The following is a 19,062-nucleotide window of genomic DNA, read 5'->3' as shown; positions in this document are numbered from 1 at the left end:
TTAATGATTCAAGATGTCACCCCGATCATTCACCACTTTTACTTGCTTCTTGAAGGCAGGTATGGTGCAGTGTCAATAACCCCCATACACCAAACAGCAAACACCAAACTGCTCTCCTGAAAAGCACAGCCTAATGAAAATCATTCAATTCTCATACAGTTCAAACTCATGATCTCAGGTCCTTTCCAGATGTTAAACGTGGATACACAACGAATGAACTGCTATCCAGCCTGTGAATTATTTTGGTAATTGCTATCTCCAATTCTCCACTATTCTAGAATTACATTAGAATTTCCAGCTCGGAAATTGGCTATTCAATCCAAAGGTCAAAGCCGCTGATTACATACCACACAATTTCATGAAACATCATGTACACCCATATTTCTATCACCAAGGACCCTCACCATCCGGGACACGCCCTCTTCTCATTACTGCCATCGGGGAGGAGGTACAGGAGCCTGAAGACCCACACTCAACGATTCAGAAACAGCTTCTTCCCCTCCGCCATCAGATTTCTGAATGGTCCACGAACCCATAAACACTACCTCATCATTCCTTTTGTTTTGCTTATTTACTTATTTTTGTAATTTATAGTAATGTTATGTCTTTTCAGTATAAGTCAGTGATAATAAATCTGATTCTGATTCTTTTACCCTTCCTGAAAGTTCTTTTGCAGTTTAACATAGCTTCATGGCTTTTCAGTTCTAGTCTTCTGTAAGTTTCATGGACTTTTACATTTGGAGCTCTTTTCTGGTCAGTATTTTATTTCATGTTGCTGAAATGTATTCCAGCTTGGATTAATCCAGCTTCCTCTTAAAAGGTTAACGATGGTTTTGTCTCTGCAAGCTCAATATCCTAAATGCACACTGAGTAAAGAAGAATTTTTCTGTATTCTGTAACAAATCTATTAAAAAATCTCTTATATTTTTGACTTTTAGTTTCGAACTCTCCTACAAAGTGGAACCATATTTTGCTGTATCAAACCCTATCGTAGTTAACAGCCAACCCCAGTTCAAAAACAATCCTTGTAAATCTCTTCTTCCTCTGCCTCCGTGTCCATTTCTTTGGCCAGCAGCCTTCACCTTAAACTGTGGAACCTTTCACCCATTTTCAGTACTCCCAATCCACCTGGGCACCTCCTCCTGGCCAACTACCCTCTCTTGATCTATTCATTGCTAACTGCCAAAGTGATATTGATCGTCTTGACTTTTCCACCTCCCTCTCATCCTTAACCTACCCCTTTCTGAACTTGCAGCAGTCCATTCAGAAAGAATCAACTTCGATATTGAACCGCCAGTTTGACCATTTCCAATTCCCTGGTTCCAACAGGCTCACCTTTACCATGGATGTACAATCCCTTTGTACCTCCATCCTGCATCAGGACGGCCTCAGGGCCCTCCGCATCTTCTCTGAAGCCTGTCTGAACTTGTTCTCACATTGAGCAACTTTTCCTTCAACTCCACTCACCTTCTCCAGATCACAGGTGTAGCTATGGGCACTCACATGGGCCCAGGCGATGCCTGTCTTTTTGTGGAATATGTGGTACAGTTTCAGTCCTATCCAGCCCCACTCCTTCACCTCTTTTATCAGTACATCAGTGACTGCATTGGTGCTGCTTCCTGTACTCAAGCAGAACCTGACCAATTTCATCACTTTTGCTGTCAATTTCCATCCTGCTTTCACCTTCACATCTCCGACACTTCCCTTCCTTTTCTGGATCTCTCTTGTCTCCACCTCAAGAGGTAGGGTAGCTACTATCACAAACGAGCCTACCAACTCCCACAGCTATCTCGACTCCCACCCTGCCTCCTGTAAGGACTCTATTCCATTCACCTAGTTCCTCCGTCTTCATCTTATTTGCTCCAATGATGAGACTTTCCATACAGGTGCCTCTGATAAGTTTTCCTTCTTCTTAAACTGCGCTTCCCCTCTATTATTTTTAACACAGCCCTTGATCGCATCTCATCCATTTCCTGTGCCTCCGCTCTCACCCCTTCCTCCAGGACAGAACAAGGATAGGGTTCCCCTGGGCCTCACCTTCCACTCCACTGGCCTCTGCATGCAACAGATGATTCTCCACAATTTCTGCCATCTTCAAAGAGATTCCACCACCAGGCATCCTTTCTCCTCCCCTTTCAACATTTCGATGGGACTTTTTCCTTCACGACTCCCTGGTCCACTCTTCCATTCTCACCTTCCCTTGTAACAGCAGGAGATGCAATAATTGTTTTTTCACCTCTTCTTTTCCCACTATCCAGGGACCCAAACAGTCTTTCCAGGTGAAGAAGCGATTCACTTGCACTTCTTCCAATCTAGTGTACAGCATTCGGTGCTCACAAAGTGGTCTCCTCTACACCAACACAGATTGGATGACCCCTTTGCTGAGTACCTGTGTTCAGTCAGCAGGGGCAATCCTGAGCTTCCCGCTGCTTGCCACTTTAATTCTTACCATATGGGACACGCCCTCTTGTTGTTACTACCATCGGGGAGGAGGTACAGAAGCCTGAAGACTCACATTCAACGATTCAGGAACAGCTTCTTCCCCTCCGCCATCAGATTTCTGAACGGTCCATGAACCCATGAACATTACCTCGTTATTCCTTTTATTTGCACTATTTATTTATTTTGTAATTTACAGCAATTTTATGTCTTCGCACTATACTGCTGCCACAAAACAACAAATTTCACGTCATATAAGTCAGTGATAATAAATTTGATTCTGATTCATCACTCCCAGTTTTTATTTCAAATCTTTTAGTATCATATTCTGTGCTCTGTGCAGTCTATGCAAGTTTAAAATAATTTAATTAGTTTTCAGTTTGATTCCTCTGCAAACAAACCAGAGTGCTCAGTTTTAATTTTATAGCTTTGTTAATTTGCTTTGTTGTTCCAAATGATTTGCAGCCTTACCCCATTTAGTTTATTTTTTCCCCAAGGAATACAAGGTCTATTTTATTCTCAGACTTCAATGCGCCATCTTGCACTTATCCATATTGACACCTCCATTCTTCTTGCCAGCACTGAGCGTACTGTGAACCCCTAGCTTTAAACTTGCACTACACTTTCTCTGTAGCTGTGACACTTTACTCTGTACTGTTATTGTTTTTACCTGTACTACCTCAATGCACTCTGTACTAACTCAATGTAACTGCACTGTGTAATGAATTGACCTGTACGATCGGTTTGCAAGACAAGTTTTTCACTGTACCTCGGTACAAGTGACAATAATAAACCAATACCAATGCCAATACCCATCAGGTGTAGCCTTGTCTCCACATTTACCTGTCAAACTGTAAGGATTTTATATGTTTCAATGAGATCTCTCATTTTTCAAAACTAAATATGGTTTAGACCCATTCTGTTTAGTCTCTCTTCATACGACATCCCATCCCAAGAGTCAATCTGATGAACCTCAAATGGACTCCCCCAAATGCAAGTATAATTCTGTCTTGCTTAGGGAGGCCAGACAGGTGCACAAAAATTGAAATTTTCCCAGTTGTATCAGCTTTTTGAAGAGGAAGTTTCATATTAACATTACCCTTTGTGTGAGAAGAGCTTCCTGAACGTAAAAAAAGCGCCATAAAATATTTCAAAGAACGATTAACAAAAATAAATAATTAAACCGGTTTGAGTGTTAATTCAATCTTGGGTTCCTTTACAACCTAGCAGCTGTGATATTAAAGCTTGAGCAGATTACAAAACGTCAGCAGAACTTCAGGCTGAATCACATCCCAAAACCAGCTGCCAATTTGTTATGTATAATTATTCCTCCGAACTAACAAGGATTAAGACTACTGTGAGGCCATTTTTCTGCCATGATCTTCAAAATAATTTCGACCAAGCATTTTGGAATTTGATTTATACATTTTGTAATAAAAATTATTTGATACATTCTCTTCCAGGGTGGTGAATGATGAAATATGGCTGGCTCTTCAGCTCTGCTTTGAGTCACATCAATGTAGAAAATGCAATTTCAGAGGACCAATTACTGAGATCACTCTTGAGGGTGAAATGCAATGTACCTCAATCAATTTGCTACAGATTCAAGGTTGTCCAAAAAAGCGTTAGCAAATTAAGGAGAGAAAACTTGGTTTCTCATTTCTTTTCTGCAAACAAAAATAGAAAATAAAAAAAATAGATTGTAAAAATATTGGATTGCCCTTTGTGACAAGGAGTCCTGTCAAACAATGAATAAACTTATCTTGGCCTCCACAACATGCACCAAAAAGGTTATAAACAGAGCAGTCATATCTCCAACAAAAAGACATTCACAACACAAATAGAAAAACAATATTCAATTTTAAAATCGTTCATTTACTAAACATTTCAAAAGGTGTTGCATTTGTGTTCATTCAGAAAGATAATCTATTTTCCAAAAGATAAGAAGGAAGGGATAAGCTCTTGATGGAATGCAGTCTTTCCTATGTACGGTTTTCACTAGTGTGGCTGTTAGTATACAGCACTAGGCCAATCTCTGAAGCAGCTGTGACAAAGAAGTCCACAAATATAGAAAAACAATTTCTATTTCCATAATGCCTTTTCTGATCTCTGGACATACCAAAGCAACATATATATTCATTGAAGGGACATGGGCTCACAGGCTGAGACAGCATTTAACTGCCCATCCCTAATTGCCCTTGAGAAGGTGGTGGTGAGCCGCCTTCTCGAAATGCTGCAGCCCTTGAGGTGTGACTGCACCCACAATGCTATTAGGGAGGGAGCTTTGGGATTTTGACCCAGCAACAGTGAAGGAACGGTGATATATTCCCAAATCGGGATGGTGTGTGGCTCAGAGGGCAACTACCAGCTGGGAGTTCCCATGCTTTTGCTGCCCTTGCCCTTCTGGCTGGTAGAGGTCGTAGGTTTGGAAGGTGCTGACTAAGGAGTATATCCTCACAAGAACAATCAGACGTGAAGTCACCAATCCACACATATGCACTGTTCAATAGAGATAATGAATGCAGCATGATTGCAGAAATGTTAGTATAGGAGCAATGAAAATCTTGCTGCTTTTCTCTGACAGGTGACTTGTCATCTTCAGAAGGATCCTGCATTTTATAAAAATTAAAGGGCAAAGATGCAAGAAAGTGTTACTTAAACACACACACACACACTAGTAGCTTCTGTGTTGCCTTAATCATTAATCTGACTGTGAGAGGTTTACTGTCACAGAGCTTTACAGTACAGAAGACCTTCGGCCCAACCCATCCATGCCGACCAAGTTGCCTAACTGAGCTAGCCTCCTTTCCCCTGTTTGGCCCATATCCCTCTAAACCTTTCCTATCCATGAATCTGTCCAAATGTCTTTTAAGCATTGTAATTAGAACATAGAACATAGAAAAACTACAGCACAATTCAGGCCCTTCGGCCCACAAAGCTGTGCCGAACATGTCCCTACCCTAGAAATTACTAGGCTTACCCATAGCCCTCTATTTTACTCAGCTCCATGTACCTATCTAACAATCTCTTGAAAGACCCTATCGTATCCGCCTCCACCACCATCTCCGGCAGCCCATTCCACGCACTCACCACTCTCTGAGTAAAAAACTTACCCCTGACATCTCCTCTATATCTACTCCCCAGCACCTTAAACCTATGTCCTCTTGTGGCCACCAATTCAGCCCTGGGGAAAAGCCTCTGACAATCTACCCTGTCAATGGCTCTCATCAGCTTATACACCTCTATCAGGTCCCCCCTCATCCTCCATCTCTCCAAGGAGAAAAGGCTAAGTTCCCTCAACCTGCTTTCATAAGGCATGCTCCGCATTCCAGGCAGCATCCTTGTAAATCTCCTCTGCACCCTCTCTATGGCTTCCACATCTTTCCTGTAGTGAGGAGACCAAAACTGAGCACGATACTCCAAGTGGGGTCTGACCAGGGACCTACATAGCTGCAACAATACCTCTCGGCTCCTAAATTCAATTCCACGATTGATGAAGGACAATACACCATATGCCTTCTTAACCACAGAGTCAACCTGCGCAGCTGCTTTGAGCGTCCTATGGACTCGGACCCCAAGATCCCTCTGATCCTCCACACTGCCAAGAGTCCTACCATTAAGACTATATTCCGCCAACATATTTGACCTACCAAAATAAACCACTTCACACTTATCTGGGTTGAACTGCATCTGCCACTTCTCAGCCCAACTTTACATCCTATCTATGTCCCACTGTAACTTCTGACATCCCTCCAAACTATCCACAACACCCCCAACCTTCGTGTCATCCGCAAACTTACTAACCCATCCCTCCACTTCCTCATCCAGGTCGTTTATAAAAATCACAAAGAGTAAGGGTCCCAGTACAGATCCCTGAGGTACACCACTGGTCACCGACCTCCATACAGAATACGACCCTTCAACAACCACTCTTTGCCTTCTGTGGGCCAGCCAGTTCTGGATCCACATTGCAATGTCCCCTTGGATCCCATGTCTCCTCACCTTCTCCATAAGCATTGCATGGGGTACCTTATCAAACGCCTTGCTGAAATCCATATACACTACATCTACTGCTCTCCCTTCATCCATATGCTTAGTCACATCCTCAAAAAATTCAATCAGGCTCGTAAGACAGGATCTGCCCTTGACAAAGCCATGCTGACTATTCCTAATCATGTTATACCTCTCCAAATATTCATAAATCCTGCCTCTCAGGATCTTCTCCATCAGCTTACCAACCACTGAGGTAAGACTCACTGGTCTATAATTCCCTGGCCTATCCCTACTCCCCTTCTTGAATAAGGGAACAACATCCGCAACCCTCCACTCTTCCGGAACCTCCATCGACGACGCAAAGATCATCATCAGAGGCTCCACAATCTCCTCGCTTGCCTCCCACAGCAACCTGGGGTACATCTCATCCAGTCCCGACGACTTATCTAACTTGATGCTTTCCAAAAGTTTCAGCACCACCTCTTTCCTAATATCTACATGCTCAAGCTTTTCAGGCCGCTGCAAGTCCCCACTACAATCCCCCAGATCTTTTTCCGTGGTGAATACTGATGTAAAGTATTCATTAAGTACCTCCGCTATTTCTTCTGGATCCATACACATTTTCCCACTGCTGCACTTGATAGGCCCTATCCTTTTGCATCTCATCCTCTTACTCTTCACATACTTGTAGAACGTCTTGGGGTTTTCCTTGATCCTGCCCACCAAGGCCTTCTCATGTCCCCTTCTGGCTCTCCTAATCTCTTTCTTAAGTTCCTTCCTTTTAGCCTTGTGCTCCTCCAGACCTCTAACATTACCTAGCTCTTTGTACCTTTTGTATGCTTTTCTTTTCCTTTTGACTGGATTTATTATAGCCTTTGTACACCACGGTTCCTGTATCCTATCATGACTCCCCGTCTCATCGGAACATGTCTATGCATAGCTCCACACAAATACCCCCTGAATATTTGCCACATTTCTTCCGTACTTTTCCCAGAGAACATCTGTTCCCAATTTAATCTTCCAATTTCCTGCCTGAGAGCCTCATAATTCCCTTTACTTAAACACCTTTCTAGTCTGTCTGTTCCTATCCCTCTCCAGTGCTAACGTAAAGGAGATAGAATTATGATCACTATCACCAAAATGTTCACCCACTGAGAGATCTGACACCTGACCAGAATCATTTCCCAATACCAAATCAAGCACAGCCTCTCCTCTTGTAGGTCTATCTACGTACTGTGTCAAGAATCCTTCCTGAACACACCTAACAAACTCCACCCCATTTAAACCCTTCACTGTCTGGAGATGCCAATCGATGTTTATGAAATTAAAATCCCCCATCACAACAACTCTGTTATTCTCACACCTTTCTAGGATCTGCTTCCCTATTTGCTCCTCAATAACCCTGTCACTATTGGGCGGCCTATAAAAAACACCCAGCAAAGTTATCAACCCCGTCCTGATCCTAACCTCCACCCAGAGACTCCGTAGACAATCTCTCCACAACGTCCACCTTTTCCGCAGCCGTGACACTATCTCTGATCAACAGTGCCACTCCCCCATCTCTCTTGCCTCCCTCCCTGTCCTTCCTGAAATATCTAAAACCCAGCACTTGAATCAACCATTCCAGCCCCGGAGCCATCCAAGTCTCCGTAATGGCCACCACATCATAGCTCCAAGTATCGATCCAAACTCTAAGCTCATCCACCTTGTTCACAACACTCCTTGCGTTAAAATAGACACATCTCAAGCCTGTCTGAACATGTCACCTGCCTATGGTACTTACTCCTAGCCTCCTCTATTTGAGAGCCAAACACCTCTTCCCCAGTCTCTCCAGTAGGGATCCCACCCCCCAACAGTTTAAACTCTCCCCAGTAGCCTTAGCAAACCTCCCCGTCAGTATGTTGGTCCCCCTGGGATTCAAGTGCAACCCGTCCTCTTTGAACAGGTCATACCTGCCCCAAAAGAAGCCCCAGTGATCCAAAACTGAATCCCTGCTCCTTACCCACCTTTACCACTTCCTCTGCCAGCTCGTTACATACACCCACCACCCTGTGTGAAAAATTTGCCACTCAGGTCCCTTTTAAGTCTTTGAAACCACACCGTGCTGGGAGAAACAACTACAAGATAATCTCTCTTGTAGCAAGTACATCACTTCTGGCCTCGCACTAAATGTTTCATTGGCTGTAAGATGCTATGGACATCTAAATAGATACGTGAAAGGAACTTCAGAAATACATGTCCTGTTTTCATAGAGTCATTGAGCATGGAAACAGGCCCTTCAGCCCAACCAATCAAGATGCCCATCCAAGCTAATCCAATTTGCCCACATTTGGCCCACATCCTTCTAAACCTTTCCTATCCATGTAGCTGTCCAACTGTCTTTTAAAAGTTGTTATTGTACCTGGCCTCAACCACTTCCTCTGGCAGCTCAATCCATATACATACCACCCTCTGTGTAAAAAAAGTTACCTCTCAGGTTCTCTTAAGTCTTTCCCCTCTCACCTTAAACCTGTACCCTCTAGTTCTTGATTCCCCAACACAGTGAAAAAGACTGAGCGCATTCTCCCTATCTTTGCCCCTCATGATTTTATACACCTCTATAAGTTCACTTCTCAGTCTCCTATGTTCCAAGGAGAAAAGTCCTAGCCTGCCCACTTCTCCCTTTCACTCAGTCCCCGATTCCTGGCAATATCCTTGTGAATCTTTTCTGCATTCTTTCCAGTTTAATAACATCCAACTGCCAACTCCAAGTGCAGCCTCACCAATGTCTTGTACAACTGCAACAGCGCCAGAAGTGTGGCGACACTTGCGGGCTGTCCCCAGAACACTCTACGCAAAAAGATATATTTCACTGTGTGTTTCAATGTACATGTGACTAATAAAGAAATCCTATCTTATCTTCTGATGATGAAGGCCAGTGTGCCAAACACCTTCTTCACTACCCTGTCCACCTGTGACTCCACTTTCAGGGAACTATGTACCTGAACTCCAAACTCCCTCTGTTCTACAACACTTACCACTCAACTGCTGGAAATAAAATAGGTTGTCCATGCTCACTGCAGAGACTGAAATGAACAAGCAGAACTTGCCTATACAATTTGATTTTTCTAATGTGTCTTCTACCTTCTCCCTCTTTAAATTCTCACACCTTTGGCATTTTTACCCAATCGTCCAGGATGCATATGTAACCTGAGTAGGTTTTACTCACCAACCAAGCTGCTCGAAGGGTGAAGTTATAATGTAACAAACTCCCCTCCCATCTCCTGCAAAATCCCATATTTTGGAACAGATTGGGAGCTGTAATCATTTTGTCACCCTCCTACTCTTAAAATAACTGGCCTTTAGCTTATTTTTTTTAAAATGCGATGATGTAATTTTGCAGTGGCCTACCTCTGGAAGAGCCATATTTACTGCCTGTTACTGATATTCTGAGAAATATCAGAGATTGAAGCACTATTCCTGAAATTTACAAAAACAATTTTTAAAAATTACACCCAAAATTATTGGTATTGGTTTATTATTGTCATTTGTACCGAGACACAGTGAAAAACTTGCCTTGCATACCGATCGTACAGGTCAATTCATTACACAGTGCAGATACATTGAGGTAGTACAGAGTGCATTGAGGTAGTACAGGTAAAACAATATCAGAGTACAGAGTAAAGTGTCACAGCTACAGGGAAGTGCATTGCAGGTAGGCAATAAGGTGCAAGGTCACAACAAGGTAGATTGTGAGGTCAAGGGTCCATCTTATCGTACATCTCATCATATAAGGGAACCGTTCACTAGTCTTATCACATTGGGGTAGAAGCTGTCCTTGACCCTGGTGGTGCGTGCCCTCAGGCTCCTGTATCTTCTGCCTGATGGGAGAGGAGAGAAGAGAGAATGATCCGGGTGGGTGTGGTCTTTGATTATGCTGGCTGCTTCACCAAGGCAGCAAGAGGAATAGACAGAGACCATGGAGGGGAGGCTGGTTTCCGTGACGCGCTGGGCTGTGTCCACAAATCTCTGCGGTTTCTTGAAGCCAATTACACAGCCAATGACTCAAACAATCAAAAATTCTTCTTCATAGATATGGATAACCAAGGAATGTCTCCTATTCACAGAATGATTTTGCTGCTGCATCATACTGAAGCTTCAAGAAACTTGAAGTCCCTTCCTTCCAACCTCGGTGCAATGCACCAGTCCTACAAGACCTGAGAATCAAACAAATCAGTCTTCCTCAAACTGCACTTCAGCTTGTTGCTGGGAGCTAAACTAGAGAAAGTTTGGTGGGTTATCCTTTCATTTTCTACTCCTTGTTTCCTGGTTTTTGCTTTGTGCTTACCTAGGGGCATGACCAAGACTGGGAATTCATTACTGAAGAAATCTTAGACCTTAAAAGACACTTGGACAGGTACTCGGAGAGGAAAGGCATAGAGGAATATAAGCCTAATACAGAGAAAATGGGATTAACATAGACAGGTATTAAGGTCAACATGGATGAGGTGGACCAAAAGGGCCTGTTTCTATGAATTTTGAATAATAGCAAGAGGAGATTCAAGAGGTAATCGAGCAACAATCTGTTTTCCTATCAATAAAATACAAACCTGCAGTCAAAACAATTCAGTGATTCCTAAACTTCTTCCCTTCACAAGTGACAATAATGAACCAATACCAATACTTTTCCTTCCCCAAAGGTTGTGGATCCTCAACCTTTAGATTTAAGAAGGAACTGAGGGGATAATTTTTAAACAGAGAGGGTGGACAGGTACATGGATAGAAAAGGTCTAGAGGGATATGGGCCAAACACAGGCAAATGGGACTAGCTCTGATAGACATCTTGGTCAGCACAGACCAGTTGGGCTGAAGGGCCTGTTTCCATGCTGTATAACTCTATGACTTTGAGTGCACAAAGCTGAAAGCAATAGATCTTTTGGCACTCTAGGGGTATGATGACTGGGCTGGAGGGTGAATTTGGTCATGGTAACTGAATGGCAGAGTGGGCACAAGAAGCCACTTGGACCACTCCTGCTTCTACCCGTCTTTATTGATTGCTACTCAGATTCTGCCAGTGTTGTAGGCAGTGAAAGACGCCCTTTGGTCTGCCCAAAACTTGTTGATCTTCCAGTACAGTGAGATGTCCGTAGGGGAAAGCTGCCGACTGGCACATTCCAGGCTGCAGGAGTACGTGCTGAGGGACGCACTGAAGCTCAGTGAAGCCAATGCTAAAGCTCTGTGGGGAAGACCACACTCTAGGTTCCTTCCGCTGCTGTACATGGAGGGGCTGAGTTGGGTGAGAAAGCCTCTCAAAAAATGAAAGGGTGTATCACCCCAGGGAGCCACAAAAACTGCAGAGAGTTGTGGACACAGCCCAGCGCATCACGGACACCAGCCTCCCCTCCTTGGACTCTCAATGTCTTAGCGAAGCAGCCAGCATAATCAAAGACCCCACCCACCCGGGACATTCTCTCTTCTCTCCTATCGAGTAGAAGATACAGGAGCCTGAGGGCACATACCACCAGGCTCAAGGACAGCTTCTACCCCACTGTGATAAGGCTATTGAACGGTTCCCTTATACGATGAGATGGACTCTGACCTCACGATCTACCTTGTTGTGACCTTGCACCTTATTGCACTGCACTTTCTCTGTAGCTGTGACACTTTACACTGTACTGTCATTGTTTTTACCTGTACTACATCAACGCACTCTGTACTAATTCAATGTACCAATACCAAGTGGTTATGGTGCGATGGTTTTTTCTTTTAAAAAGTTTACACTACTGAATGTAATGACCATGAATGTAAAAGTTTTGCACAGTTTCTTCCTTTGTATATTTTTTTTGAAATTAAAAAAAAATGTTTTATGGAGCAAACACAAACTTGATCCATACAAGTGGCACTGCAGGAAGTAGTTTGAATACAATTAAAAAATAAGGACATTCAGAACCAGAAGGGAAATGCAGGAGCAGACTTTAATTCAAAGAGTAACTGATGTGCAATAATTCTCCATAGAAGTGTACAATACTAAATAATGCTCGAGGTAATTAGGTGTTACTTCGAAAAGAATGGGTGAAAAGAGACAGGGAGTGACCGCAGAGATAGAAAGCAATTTACGAGAAAATTAGCATGATTTCTGCTAAACAGCGTTCACGGATTTCTCTGACTCACATAATTGTAGAAAGCTGATTCCACCAAGAAAAGCAATCTTTGCAAGGGCTGTCAACATTGATCTTCGGGGTACACTTATTTTACCCTATCTACACCTTTGATCTTCTGAATCAATGACTTAGATTTAGAACTGTTAGTTATCTGTGCTGATGTATTGGGTTGCATCTCAAAATGATTTAACATAACAAAGAATGCATTCTGTGGTGAAACATCGGTTCTTGAAGTTCACTATCAAATGTGCCATCACCCTTGATTCAGTCCCAAGCATGTATTAATTAAAATGCACAGATAGCTTATTAGCTTGCACATTTAGTCAATATATGAGGATAGAGGAAAGCTGTGAGCCCAACTATTGACAGCCAATATTAACCCCCAGCACATCCTAACCCAATGATACCTTTGGCAATATTTATCTAGTACCTTATTATGCAGTCCAAAACTCAGCAGAAACCAATCTCCTGTTCACTGATTATCAGAAAATATTTTGGTAGCCACAATGAGCTATGGAATGGCTTAGTTAGTTAGTGGAAGGAATATGTAACAGCAAACACATACACATACTGTAAAGAGCACATAGGAGCTCTGAACCTTACCTCTCTGGTTCCTCTTTCCCGATGATCTGCTGGGCTGGTTTTGGCCGTGCTTGTTCTTGAGTTCTATCGGCCTCCAGCTCCTGCTCTAGTGACGAACTGGTGCTCCCTTCTCTGCTGATGTTGCTACTGCGGCCTGGGCTGTTGTCCGCAGAAGCTCGGCTTGGTGAGTCAGTGTTCTGTTTTAACGTCTGCAATTTGGCCAGTGGAATGATGTCACAGTTCTGAGGCCGATGCCAGACTGTCCGCTGGGTTGTGGCATTGTAATAATAAAACCTGGAGGTGTTGGGATCAAAAAGCTCCCACCACTGATTCTCATTGGTGCGCTTTATTCGGACACCAGAAGGTGGATCCCAGACGCATTCTCCAGTGATAAGGTTAGCATACATTCGCTCTCGAGTTCGAGGCTCAATGATCTCCACCCATTCCAGCCTTAAAGAAAAACAAAAGGTTTATAAAAGAATGTGTACACGCACACATGAACTTATATACATGCCAATGTTCTTTAAAACAAATACTTCTGTGAGGTATGTCAGGTCCAGTGTGGTTGCAACCCGATTATTAATGTCTGTTTGAGATGGCAACTTGAAACCTCTTTCATCAGTTGGTGAAATGAACACCAGATCCTGATAGATCACAAGAGCCAACACCAGATCCTGATAGATTACAACACCAGATCCTGATAGATCACAAGGGCCAACACCAGATCCTGATAGATCACAAGAGCCAACATCAGATCCTGATAGATCACAAGAAGAGCCAACATCAGATCCTGATTGATCAAAAGAAGAGTGAACACCAGATCCTGAAAGATCACAACCATTTCTGAGTGACAAAATTAAAATAAATGAACCAACATGAATCCTACAATTTTTCAGCATAGGCAAGGCCTGTCATCTCTGTACTGATACATTTTCTTCAGAGCTACTTAAATTTAATCCAGTTCTCCTGCTTGCTCCCTTAAACCATCAGTATTCCCCTTAAGCAACAATTTAATTTAATTTATGGATTCAGCTCATTTAATAAGAACATAAAAAATAGGAACAGGAGAGGGTCATAGAGCTACTTGAATCCGCTCCTCCATTCTATAAGATCATAGCTGATCCGATCCCAGCCTCCGCTCCACTTTCCCTAACCTTCAACTCTCCTATTGACAAAAGAACCTGCCGATCTCAGTCTTGAATATATTTAACGATTCAGTCTCCACAGCTTTTTAAGGCAGAGAATTCTACAAAGTCATGATCTTCAGAGAACAAATTCTCCTGCAGCTCAGTTTTAAATGTGTGACCCCTTATTCTCAACCCACACCAACCCACCCTCCCTCCCCTCCACCAACCACCAGCAGTTGTAGATTCCCCATTGAGGAAATATATCTTCTCAGCATCTTCTAATTAAGTAATTAGATGTAGTAACTAAGGCAGAAACTTTCGAGGGCACCTTTGAAGGTAGGCAGGGTTGAGGACCCTAGAACCACTGCCAAATATTCAAACCCAATGGCTAGAGGGTTTCTACAATGTGCTAAATCTTGTAAACAATATAAGAAGATTAGCAGCACTCCTAATCTGCTTTCACAGTGCTACACAATTTAGTGGAAGCATTTACAAAACATTTTCGTCTTGTCTCATTGCAAAGCAAAGCTCGTGTAAGTTAGTCATGACAGGAGATAAAATACTTGACTTGTTTTTGAAGCACAAAAGACTCCTAAGATTATGAAAGGTTTTCACAGGACACAGGGGCAAAAATGGGAAAGAGGAAGTCTCCTCTTTCATCCCCTCTGATCTACTCTTACATCCCTGTACTTTTTTGGGGATATTTTTCTGTTCAGTTACATAAACCCCATTCTCCAAAAGACAGAGTACAATGTGCTGGACAGTGTCTATCTGGACCAGAATATACATACAAGACACAATTTCTCGAATGAATAATTTCTAATATAATGCTTCGCTAGCTGGGAATGCACTGGTGCATTCCCAATGTTTCTCCAACCAACCATTTTAACAGATGAAAGGCACGGGGAGTGTTCTTGCACTCTACCAACAGAGGAAGCTATGTGCTAGTAAATTTTAGTAAATGAACCTTACAGTGCCCTGAAGTGGTAGGACATTTGAGTCAATTAACAATACTCTCATATACCCTGCCCCATATTTTCATGTTTCACTTAACTGTCCAGGAGGTTACTAACTTGAAACATACAATTCTACGTGCAGCTTAATTGTCCTTAACTTATTTCTCAAAAAGTTTAAAGATTGCAAGCTTTTTCTCTCCTTTCCCATCTAGTGTGTAATGAAGTCGTGGTCACTTCAAAAAATTACACGTCTCTGAAGAATTTCAATTTAGAGAACATCAGAAACATCCCAAGGCAGCGCACAAGAAAATGCTAAACCCAATCTGACAACATGCTACGTGAGGAGATATTACAACAGGTGGACAAAAGAGATTAAGAGTTAAAAAGTAATTTAAAGAAAGAGAGAAGTCGAGAGGAGGAGAGGCTTAAGGAGTACATTCCATGGCTTAGAGTCTTGGCAGCTGAAGACCCAGCTGCCAGTAGTGGAGTGAAGAAAGCTGATTACGTGCAAGACTCAGAGTTGAAGTTAAAGAAGCAAGAGGACAGTTTTAATTAGGTAAGAAGTTCTTGGAACTTAGTATTTAAGTTTTGTAATTATTTTGTATGCAGCACCAATAGTCTTCTAGAAAGATGGAATACAGACCAACCTACAGTGGTGTATGCTTATCCAAACATCACTTATGTGAACCAGCTGGACCCCCCAGAATACCACTTTGAATTATTACTTCCTTGGATGATATAGCTCAGTACTGAATCAGTACAGCTCCTTACAGTACAACAGCTCCTTACAGTACAATGCTGCAAGTCAAATGCAATTAGTTATTCAAATGACTCACTAATCTACACAAGGGCAAATGTAAAGACTAAGGGGGTCATCATGCTGGCTCATGGCATTTTTTTTAAAGACTACAGAAATATGATGAAAATCAGCTGTTGATGTATGTCAAAAGTCCTAGACCTCCACACTAGCAAAATTCTCTCCACTGAATTTATTTTGATTTTACCTTGCAGACTCCAACACAAAGCAGAAAATAATGTAAATTATTTAAGGGTCGAGTTACCAGACAAAGAAAATTTGACCGTAATCCTAGGATTTAAATATACTATATCTACAACCAAACTGGGGCTCTCAATTTTACATTACGTTGATGTTTAGCAACATCCATTCAACCCAACAAGTTGTGCTATTGTGAGATGGACTATGACCTCACGATCTACCTTGTTGTGACCTTGCGCCTTATTGCACTGCACTTTCTCTGTAGCTGTGACACTTTACTCTGTACTGTTATTGTTTTTACCTGTGCTGCATCAATGCACTCTACTAACTCAATGAAACTGCACTGTGTAATGAATTGTCCTGTACAATCATTATGCAACACAAGTTTTTTGCTGTACCTCGGTACAAGTGACAATACTGAACCAATATTCCCTTCTAATCCTTCCTTCTAAATTGCTGAAAGTGGTGTCACAGCTAGATAGGGTGGTGAAGTCACTTGGCATGCTGGCCTTCAGTCAGGGCATGGAGTTGGGATGCTATGTTGCAGTTGTACAAAACGATGGCATGGCTACACCAGTTTTATTTACATTGCTATAGGAAAGACATCATTAAGGTAGAAAGAGTGCAAAGAGGATTTACGAGAATGTTGCCAGGGCTCCAGGGCCTGAGTTATAGAAAGAGGTTGGACAGGATAGAACTTTATTCCTTAGAATGTAGGACACTGAGGAGTGACTTTATAGAAGTGTATAAAACCATGAGGGGCATAGATAGGGTCAATGCACAGAGAGAACCAAAAACTAGAGGGCATAGTGAGAGGGGGAATATTTAAAAGGGACCTGAGGGGCAAGAGGGTGGTGCATATATGGAATGAGCTGCCAGAGAAAGTAGTTGAGGCAGGTACTATAACAACATTTAAGTGACATTTAGATAGGTTTGTGAATAGGAAAGGTTTAGAGGGATATGGGTCAAATGGGACAAGCTTAGGTGGGACCTTGGTTGGCATGGACAAGTTGGGCTGAAAGGCCTGTTTCTGTGCTGTACTACTCTATGACTCTTAAGAGATGACAATGCCACTTGCTAAGCCATTCCAGTAGCAGCAAGTTCCATATTTTCACCACTCAAAGGAGTTTCTTTGGAATTCCTTATTAGTGACTGGTTGTACCTATCCTATTTTTAGGGACCCTAGCTTTCTTCCTACTAGCAGGGACATCACCAGGACAGCCAGCAAACTGAGGGATGAACAGGATAAAAGAGAATGTCACAACAAAGTGGAAGAAAGAGCCAGCATGATAGCACAGTAAGTTAGTGCTGTTGCCTCACAACTTGAGGGACCTAGCTGCGATCTTGACTTGGATTGCTATCTGTGCAAGGTTTTTTCCATTTTCCCTCTCTCTACAAGGGTTTTCTCCAGATGCTCCAGTTTCCTGCCACATTCCACAAATGTGCTGGTGGTTTAATTGATCGCCTTAAGTATAGGTTAATGGCAAAAAGAATCAAAAGAGAGTTGATGAACATGTGTGAGAGAGATTAAGTTGCAGGCTACAGGGAAATATGGAGTGGGGGAATGGGATTGCTCCAAGAGGAGCTATGGGCCAAATGGTGTTATATATATGTTGTTATAAACACAATAAATAATAAAATCTTAACTTTAGAATGTACCAAGAGGACATGGCATCAGAAGGTGAGATTACAAATGGCATAACCATATTAAAGTAAAAAGTGGAGAAATATTAAACAAACCAACCAGTCTCAGAGAGCATTAAAAATGCTGGTCGTGATTGATTGCATCCATGCATTTTAAAACATCTAGGGAAGAGATGGCAGAAGGGCAATTAAATATATTGAATAATTCATTGGGAAATGTGCAATGTCAAAGTATTAGCTGATGGACAACAATATTACTGTGTATTTGAGATGGGAATTAGGACATGTCCAGGAAATAGACTTAGCAACTAAATCACTAAAACGGGTGAGGCAGATTACTGAGGATGTAAAATGGAAAACAAACTGGGCTAGGATCAAAAAGTGGAAAAATAATTCTAAACCGGTATCAAACATTACCTAGACGACATAAGGTAATAATGGACAATTTTGATTGCTATAGTATAGAAAATATATAGATGCATAGAGAAGGAGCAAAAAAAATACCAAAATTGTGAAGTTATATCATTGGGAAAGGTTGAACAGGGTGGGTCTCTTTTCTCTTCGAAGACCTATATGAGAAATTGGTCCAAAACATTAGACCTGGCATCCAGGACAAGTTTTCACAGAATAGACATAATGTGAGTGTCTACTTATGGGGAACAGCAAAATTGAAGACCACTAATATGAGATACTTAACAAGAAATCAAATAGGGAATTCAGAAGAAACATCTCTGTCCAGAGAATGATGACTGCTGCTACCATAGAAAGCAATTGAAAGAGATTGTGTAGATGCATTCAAGGGGAAGCTGAATAAACATGAGGGAGAAAAGAACAATGACGTAACCTTACATTTCTGGAATTTAATGCATTTTGGGAGGTCTAATAAGGGTAGGACATATAGTACACAATGAATCGTATGGCCATAGGGAATATTGAAGAACAGCAGGACCTTGGTGTACAAGTCCAAGAATCCCTAAAGGGGTTAGCACTGGTAGAGAAGGTGTTGCGGAAGATATTCAGGATGCTGGCATTCATTAGTTGGGCATACAATATGATACAATATACAGTATGGAGGTCATGGTACAATTTTACAAAACTGAAGTTAGGCCACAGCTGGAGTACTGTGTAAAGTTTTGGTCACCACACTACAGGAAAGACATGACTGCACTGGAGAGGACGTATGG

At 42.2% G+C, this 19,062-nt stretch overlaps 1 protein-coding gene across 3 annotated transcripts in view; it reads right to left on the bottom strand.

The window, feature by feature from the left end:
- Positions 1-19,062, bottom strand: part of arhgap39 (Rho GTPase activating protein 39) — a 445,463-nt gene that overhangs the window by 270,331 nt on the left and 156,070 nt on the right. For all 3 annotated transcript variants that reach the window (XM_052016995.1, XM_052016998.1, XM_052016996.1), the window contains exon 4: positions 13,176-13,604. In XM_052016995.1, coding sequence (XP_051872955.1) covers positions 13,176-13,604 — 429 coding nt within the window. The remainder of the gene's footprint in view (positions 1-13,175; positions 13,605-19,062) is intronic.

The sequence above is a fragment of the Pristis pectinata genome, chromosome 5 (genome assembly GCF_009764475.1).
Source record: "Pristis pectinata isolate sPriPec2 chromosome 5, sPriPec2.1.pri, whole genome shotgun sequence".
Classification (NCBI taxonomy): Eukaryota; Metazoa; Chordata; class Chondrichthyes; order Rhinopristiformes; family Pristidae; genus Pristis; species Pristis pectinata.
Note: the sequence above shows the minus strand (reverse complement) of the source record. Positions and strands in the feature narration are given on the sequence as shown.